Genomic DNA, 9,336 nt, shown 5'->3' on the forward strand with positions numbered 1-9,336 from the left:
TCAACCAATATGGTACTTGGGATTTTCCCAATTATTACTTTGACTAAATGAGGTGACATGACATAAAAGTTACCTCCAACGTCATCTCAATAGATAAGATATTACCATATAAATATTCTCATAAATACGAGGTGACTGCATTGTTATGCATATTAGGAAACTCGTTTGACTCAAAGATGTGCCTCAATCTATATCTGGTATTAGGTATATAAACATGTAACACCTATCTACCATGATTCCAACAATGACCTCAATAAAGATAGCAACAAACTATAGCACATGATTATAAACACTATATAAATAAAAGGATCACCCATATATAATAATTCAACTCATCTCACTAAAACTGAGTTACAACTAGGGGTGGGAATGGATTGGGCGAGTTAGGTTTTGTCATGCTTAAGTCTGGACTACCAAAAAAACCGAAGCCTAAGTCTGACATGTAACTTGTCGTAATCTTATCCTTTTGCCTGAGTATGGCATTTTTGAAGGTCTGGTTAGCATGTTAACCTATATAAAAGTCTTTTTATCTTAGACATATGTAAATAAGCAATTCAAATTATGTTTAAATAGACTAACAAACTAAAAGATCAATGAAACTAAAAATATGTTTGCATTGATTTACTTTAACTTACTTATTAACATAAGTTTTATGAGACTATTTATTTAAGAGGACTTATGAAAACAACTTATGACATTGTTCATAAAGTGTTTTTATCTTATTTTAATAAGTCCTCCAAGATAACTAAGTTTTACTTATGTATTTTAATTTAAAGTCCAAAATATAATATAATGATAATATTCATATTTATTTAAAAAGGTCAGTATGATAGACTTAAAAGATTTTTTTTTATGATATGAGACTTAACATTTTTAACAAATAGGCTTATAGTCTAGGTCATTTCTATTTAAAAAATCTAACATAATTTAAATTTATGTAGATTAGATAGTAGGCATTTGTTAATCGATTTAGCCTATTCATAGCTTAGTTACAATTTATCTTCCTTTGCTATCAAATTATCTTTATGAATACATAACTTTTATAAGAAGTGGATGGTAGGAAAAATATGTAAATCTATTATAATATATTAAAACAGAAATATGCATTCTCATGTTTATAATTTTAGTTAAGATGTGTCACGATATCACATAGTTTTATTTGACACATTCCAAAACTCATTTCTACTCTTCTAAAAGTCAAATACAATACTTCTACTCTATTGGATGTCACATGTTCGAATTCTCTTAAAGATCTCATCTTATAGAAAATCGTCTAACAACTCAACTATTATTCTAATAGGTGTATTTTCTCCTAATAGTTACTTCAACTAAGAAAATTATTTTAAATTTTAAAATCGAAAGAGATGCGAGAATCCAAACACAATAAAATATTATGTTTTCTTAAAATTATAGAAATAAAAATAACACTTAAAATAAATCTTTATAATTTTAAAGTAACTCTTACACAATTTTTAAAGAAAAGTTAATGAGTTGATCATAAAAAATAATAGTGTATGCAACCATCTTTTATTACCTCTATATACTTTACTACTATATTTTTCACATAATATCAAATAATAAACTAAATATAAATAATTAATATTCTTGATTTCTCAAATATTTGAATATAAACTTTTAATTTCGTTTAACACTAAAAATTAAAAGATATTTTTAACGATTTAACATTAAATATCTAAATCAAAAATAAATATAAAAAATATATAAAAATCAAAATAAAACAATGTTAATCTTAATTTATAATAATATATTTTTCTTTTGTAATAAAATATATCTTTTTAAATGTGATTAATTATCTTAATTATAATTTATAATAAATTATTATAATATAAATTTATTAATTATATTTTATTAAAATAAGTTTTTAACATATTTAAAATTTAATAAAAAATAATAAATTAATTTACAACCGCTTATCACGGATCTTAGCATAGGTAGATGACTAATTTTTGTCACCCATTAAAGTGTTCAACCTTGTCTTTTTATACAAGACTAATGTGCATTCATTTTTATAGTTGTAAAATTTGATTCAAATTTATTAATATCAAATACCATTTATAATAATTTTGTATATATTAAAATGTATATTTTATAAATAATCTAAATTAAAATAATTGGAAAAAAGGAGCAATAATATTGTATCCAAACAAGAAAGAGAGAAAAGGAAAATAGAGATCTCAAATCGTCGCTACTACGCAATAGAATCCATCGAATTTTGCTTCAATTAACACTACGCATCTTCATAACCTTTCCCTTCAGATCAGATCTACGATCTCTAGTTTCGCAGATCCGCCATGGATTTCATGAAAGTCTTCGATCAAACCGTTCGAGAAATGTATGTTATTCATCCTTTCGCATTTCAATTTTCACTATCATTTTCGTTTTTTCAAATGATCGAATTCGAAATATATTTCAATCTTCTTATTGTTCTTTGTGATTATTTGATTTGATTGATTCCTTGATAACAGAAAAAGAGAAGTAAATCTGAAGGTGCTTAAGGTTCCGGAGATCGAACAGAAGGTGAAAATTCTAACCGTTGCTAATATTTGCATAGATTTCATTGAAAATCCTGCGATTATTTTGTGTTTTTGAAATTCTGATATTTGATATGACTTTCTATTGTCAGGGTAGAAGAATTGTATCTATTAATTAATTTATATATTTTTCTCTATAAGGATTCTTGTGTTTATCTGAAATTGATTTGAATAAAATGTGTCTGAGAATTGACGGTGGCAGCAAATTATCAGCATTTTTTGAATAACTTGTTGATGATTGTTTTTGTTTCCATACAATCACAAACTTTAGGAATCTTTGTTTGGTTTGAGAATACATTTTTCCTCTGCAAATGTTAAACTCTGGAATGCATTCATATTAAAATTTCAAAGCATATCGGTACTGCTTAAAAAAATAATGTGACACAAAGGTACCACTCTTGTTGAAGATAAAATTTGATCTGACTGTAGTAAGATCTGCGATGTTGTACGGGACATAATGTTGAGCGGTTAAGAATCAACACGAGAATAAAATAAGTGTAGCAGAGAGGAGGATGTTGCGTTGGATGTGTGGTAAGACTAGACATGATAAGATTCAAATGACAGTATTAGAGAGAGAGTGTTGGTGTAGCACCTATAGTAGAAAAGAGGGTGGAAAATAGACTTAGGTGACTTGAGCATGTAGAGAGAAAACTTGTAGATTATGTGGTAAAGAGAGTACATCAAATGGAGGGGAGTCAAACAGTTAGAGGTAGAGAAAGATCTAGAAAAACTATAAGAGAAGTTATTAAGAAAGATCTTGAGATTAACGATTTTGATAGAAGCATGGTCTGGATAGAACATTATAGCGAAAGTTGATTCATGTAGCCGACCCCAATTAGTGAGATAAGGTTTGGTTGGTGTTGTTTTATCAATACTACTTAAAAAGAGAATTGCACATGTTAATGTTAATGATGTTTTTGGTTTCATTTTGTTTTACATGTAAGAAACTCCAACCATTGTGCCAAGGCTCCCCTTCTATTTATTCAGAATGTCAATGTTTTGAAGATTTACTTTTCTTTTACTTTAACATGTGGAGTGATTACCATGCTAGTGCCTCACAACATGCAATCCTTTGGTATTTCTTTTGTTGATTTTTTCCTGCCACTTTTTATGATTTAGGTGTTGGATGCAACTGATGATGAACCTTGGGGTCCCCATGGTACTGCTCTGGCAGAGATTGCAACAGCTACCAAAAAATTGTAAATATCTACCTACTGCTTTTCCTGTTGAATTGCTTTTTAATTTTTGAATTTCTTTTGGTTTTCATAGAGAAAGTTTCTGATGTAAGTTAGTTGATTGCTTCTTCTGTACCTTCCAGTACTGAATGTCAGCTAGTTATGAATGTCCTTTGGACAAGATTGAGTGAAACCGGGAAGGATTGGCGATATGTGTACAAGGTAACAATACCTAAATATATTTATAACCGTGTTACTATTGCTTTAAATAAGATATAAAGGAAGGTTTTTTTTTGGTGCATTCGATGTTGATACATCAACTCACTTCTTTCTATTTTGATGTCAGGCATTAGCTGTTATAGAGTATTTGGTATCACATGGATCTGAACGTGCAGTTGATGACATTATAGAACATACTTTTCAGATCTCTGTAAGTGCCATTCTCCTGTATTTAGCTTGTTTGTCTTGCAGTTCTTAACAGTGCTGATTAGTAAAACATAAGAGCATTTTCTTACATAAACATCATTTATTTTGATTGGTAAAGGCACTTTCTAGTTTTGAATATGTTGAGCCCAGTGGGAAGGATGTGGGACTCAATGTGAGGAAGAAGTCAGAAAACATTGTGTCCCTTTTGAATGATAGAGAAAAGATAAGTCAAATCAGAAATAAAGCTGCTGCAAACCGTGACAAGTAGGTCCAATTTGTCAACATTTCAATCCCATAATGATTAAGCTACTATTATGTTCTCAGCAAACTATATTTTTGTTTTTATTTGGGGTGCTTAATTTAGGTATGTTGGAGTTTCATCTAGTGGAATCACATACAAGTCCGGGACAACCTCGTTTAGTAGTGGGAGTTCCCAGAGCAGTAGTAAATATGGAGGTTTTGGTTCAAGAGACAGTGATAGGTATAGTGATAGCTACGGAGACAAGGGGCGCTACGATGAAGAAAAAGTAGACAAAGATTACTCAGGAAAATCACGCTATGGTGACTCAAGTAACGATCAAGAAAACTCCTTCAAGAAGGCTTCTGCACGGTCTGTCAGGTGGGGTGTGTCTAACTAGTAATATAGTCTGCAAGCAATGGTAAATGTATATTATGCTTGTTCAATAGTTCCATACTGTAGTTGGAATGTATTGCCATAGATAATCCTTGGAAAGTTTGAATCTGGAGTACCTAGTAACTATTTTTATCTTTACTGTTAGGGGAAAATATCTTGAACTTTGACACTAGTGCTTGATCTTCATAAATGTATTTTATGCTTGTTCAGTAGTTCCATACTGTAGTTGGAATGTATTGCCATAGATAATCCTTGGAAAGTTTGAATCTGGAGTACCTAGTAACTATTGTTATCTTTACTGTTAGGGAAAAAAGGCTTGAACTTCGACACTAGTGCTTGTTCTTCATAAAGGAAACTTGTTATTTAAAAATGAATTATCTTCTTAAAAGCATTTCTTTGAATAATATTAATCAGCAGGGCACTAATTGTAATTTGCTCTGTTTTATTTTCTTATGGGTTTAATGATTCAATTTCCTTGAGAAGAAAATGTATCTTATTGATCTATTACAATTAAAATGTTGGGAAGTGCCTGTAACAAAGATTTCTAACGGGTTAAAGTTATATAAAAGCTGAAATAAATCTGTACCTAGTCAAAGACAGGCAGCATGATACTTACTACATGCTCACACAGGATAGATGTCCAGACTCAGCTTTAATCCTTGATCGTTGTTGCCTAATTCAACAAGCTTTTTTTACTTTTGAAAACATTATGTATAGGAATTTGACTAATGGTTGAGAATTGAGATGCTTATCTCGACCCATCCTTTTACTTTCACTTGCTTTTTGTCTTATGCGCGGATAGACACATGTTTCTACCTTGCCATACTGCAATCGTTCTATTTTGTTACCTGTATTCTTATTTCGGAATGTCTTCCTTGCAGCAAAAGCAAGGAAAAGACATCATCTAGAGCATCGAAGTCATCTGTTAATGCAAGTTCAGTTCCTTCTCAAAGTTCAAGTGTAACTGCAAACAATACTGAGGATGACTTTGATGATTTTGATCCTAGAGGAACATCTACTAGTAAGTATTCTGAACACAGTCTTCAACATTGTAGTTGTCGATTCAATTCACTGAAGAGAAGCATTAAGCTATTTTTTTAAGCTGAGTTTAAATTACCATGGTGGTCATTTTACTGTTTTATGTGTGGTGCACTTGCAACTTTCATACACCATTCCCAACTCAATGTTTTGTCTGTAGGTTTCACAACCCCAGGGCCACCAGAAAAGTAAAATAATGAAAATTCAAATTTTGTAATTGACTAGTTGTTACTTTTTAAATTGTAAATATTTTTTTCAACAGAGACTCCAGTTGGGAGCTCAAACCAGGTTGATCTCTTTGGACAAGATTTGATTGGTGACCTCATGGATGCTCCAACATCTGTTTCTGTAGAAAAGCCTGCAACTAATGACGTGTCAGAGGTTGATCTCTTTGCAGATGCAGCATTTGTATCAGCACCACCACATACGGACAAAGGAGCTAGTTCTCAACCACAGGTTAGACTTCGTTGCCTATAACATTTGTGTTACATTTTTTTCTTCATGTCAGTTACCAAGCATCCACATGTTTAATGGCATGAATCTTCACCATTAAGTAGGTCCTATCTCAAAACTTCTAGGTTCCACATTCATTGGTGCTCCAATAGCATGAATGTTGCCAATATTGAATAGAATTGTTTGACTGCAATCTACTCCATCGATGGAAATAATGTTGGTCTATTATTTATGATGAATTATAACTGAACTAATATTGAGACTAAAATCGGTTTAACTGTAAAAGTTAGCATACTGGAATTGTGTGGGAGGGAGAACCATGAGGTGGAACAAGGTGCACCATTGGCAGATATTGATGTTGCATAAATTTTCACACGAGTGTATTAATTGCAGGTGAGAAAAATTATTCAGCTTATTAAACTGTGATCATAAATTATTCTTATTAGAGAATAACGAGTTTGGACGTTTGTTTAGAAGACTCGTAGAACTACAAGAGAGAGTAGACTAAATGGAGGGTGGTGGTGGGGATAGTCTAGTAATTGAAGATAAAGGATAGACCATGGAAAACTATAGCCCTAACCATTGAGAGAGATTTAGAATTAAATGATCTATCATTGGAATTAATTCATGACAAGATAGTATGCTGCTCTTGGATTCATGTGGCCAAAACCACCTGGTGGGGAAAAAACTTCGGTTTTGACTTTGGTAGTTTTTGAAAGAATTATGAATTTACCTGCTTTACTTCTTTCTTCACATTTTCACTCAGTGCTTAAATTCCATTTGTGTGTATCTTATTGATTGCATGGACAGGAAGAAGTGGATCTTTTTTCTTCACAACCAGCCATTTCTTCAGCTACACCAACAGTTGACTTGTTTTCCATTCCTGCACCGGCTGTGCAGCCTGACAGCAAGTCGGAAAACTCTGCTCCTGTGACTAACAGCACTTTTGATCCCTTCGCTTCTGTTCCACTTAATAATTTTGATGGATCTGATCTTTTTGGCGATTTTACTTCTCAATCTGATACTGTATCTTCACAGCCCTCAGCTAATGCTATCACCGATGGTAGTACGAGTGCTAAATCTTTAGTGGACTCTAACGTTTCACCTAAAAAAGATGCTTTTCAGTTGAAATCTGGCATTTGGGCTGATTCACTAAGCCGTGGGTTGATTGATCTCAATATATCTGCTCGTAAGTTTTTATGCTAACTACTTTAACAGCTTTTTCAAATCATAATATATTCTGTGTTATATATTCTGTGTTAAGTTACTGCTATATACTCTGTACCTGCACGCTTCACTCACAAACACAAAAAATCATGTACCTGCATGTCCTCACTCACAAACACAAAATCATGTACCTGCATGTTTCAAATAGTCTGTAATTGCACGGTCCTTTTCATCCATGATTACATCAGTTGGAATTCTGCCTTTTGCGGTCCGCCCCTAGCCATGTAATTGCGGCCCGCCCCTAGCCATGTAATTGCGGCATTTGGGTTGCCTTCATTGCAGTCTCCAACACCTTTCATTGTGTTAGGTGTAAAGGTTAGAATTAAATCTATTACGCCGCCTGCCATCAAATTTTTCCTTCAGGGCCACTTGAATTACGCCCCGGATGTCTAGTCGTGTGCGTGACTAGAGTATGTTTGGAGCCCTACTTGAATGGGAGATGGCTTGAGTGTGTACGTTATAAATGTGGACAATCTTTACTTTACAAATCAATTTTGTAAGGTTGTGTTAGGACCAATCCAAATTTCTAAGAACATCCAAAGCATAATTTACTTTTTAGGGTTTTAGCCTTTTGGGATTCAATCACTTAAATTATGTGCACAAATTATGCATGTGCACAATCACGAGTCCATCAGTTAAACTATGCACTCATGAAATAAATGCTCTATACTAGTCTATGCCTATTATTGTAGAAGCTTCTGTAATCATGTTATATTATTTTGCAGCCAAAAAAGTATCCCTTGTAGATGTTGGAATTGTGGGTGGATTGAGTGATGGATCAGATGAAAGGGAGAAAGGCCCTCCTCCAGCTACATTTTACATGGGTAGAGCCATGGGTTCAGGATCTGGCCTTGGTATGTATGGTGGCACTCCTTCAAAGCCAACAACTGGAGACGACATATTTTCAAACTTTGGCAGCCAAAACTATCAATATGGTGGGTTCCAAAAGTAAAATTAACAAACTGTATACTCGTCCTATCATAATTTCACTCATTCTTTGTGTGTCGGCATTATCAAGACTGTTGAGCTATTTGGAATGGAGGATTTTGTTAATATGTATTTTTCAAACTATTGTGATTATATTATTATAGATTCATGTTACTGTTGTGCATCTTAATGTTGATTACAAGTTCCAGTATACTTCAGTGTCCAAAAATTTGGTGACACGACTTTGAGTTGTAAAATGCATGGTTGCCTTGGCCTTTTTAATTTTTTGGTTTTTCAGTCTTGCTCATTCCTTAAAGATGTTGAATGAAATATCTTCTGGTTGTGCTCTGATAATTGCAGCTGCCATTCAAAAATACTGTTTTACTCTCACTTTGACTCATCGTTTATATCAACCTTAGGATTGTCGGATTAAAAGCTTCTCATTAGGAATAGTCGTCCTCGCTTTGGATAGAGTAGGGGTGATTGTGGTTCATAAACTGCACTCAACCAAATCATATTTATAATTCAGTTCAGTTTATAATAATTGCTAGAATGATTTTAATTCAGTTTAAAACTAGTTTATAACCCGTTTGTATTTATAAACTAGTTTATAATCAGTTTGCAATTATAAATCAATTTTATAATTTGAATTCTTATAAAATTAATCTTTTGAATTTCATAAAAAATAATTAACTTAAAAAAATAATAATATTTGAAAATATTATTTTTCTGAGAGAAAAAAAATTGGAATAATTCATGCAAAAAAAAATTTAAAAAAATATTTTGATTTTGATTTTCCGGAGAAAAAAATCCAGAATAAATTTTTTTTGAATTTTATTTTTGGAAAAATAAAAAATATATATTTTATTCTGAAATTTTTATTTTTAAACAAAAATATTTTTTC

The 9,336-nt window shown here is 32.1% G+C and overlaps 1 protein-coding gene across 1 annotated transcript; it reads left to right on the forward strand.

The window, feature by feature from the left end:
• Positions 1–2,139: 2,139 nt before the first annotated feature.
• On the forward strand, positions 2,140–8,714 carry LOC127092710 (clathrin interactor EPSIN 1). Its single transcript, XM_051031595.1, has 11 exons — positions 2,140–2,353; positions 2,487–2,538; positions 3,672–3,751; positions 3,871–3,949; positions 4,074–4,157; positions 4,272–4,417; positions 4,518–4,772; positions 5,669–5,808; positions 6,088–6,281; positions 7,089–7,467; positions 8,231–8,714. Exons 1-11 carry the CDS (start codon positions 2,313–2,315, stop codon positions 8,455–8,457), a joined length of 1,677 nt encoding a protein of 558 aa, XP_050887552.1. The 5' UTR covers positions 2,140–2,312; the 3' UTR covers positions 8,458–8,714.
• Positions 8,715–9,336: the final 622 nt, after the last annotated feature.

Source organism: Lathyrus oleraceus, chromosome 6 (genome assembly GCF_024323335.1).
Source record: "Lathyrus oleraceus cultivar Zhongwan6 chromosome 6, CAAS_Psat_ZW6_1.0, whole genome shotgun sequence".
Classification (NCBI taxonomy): Eukaryota; Viridiplantae; Streptophyta; class Magnoliopsida; order Fabales; family Fabaceae; genus Lathyrus; species Lathyrus oleraceus.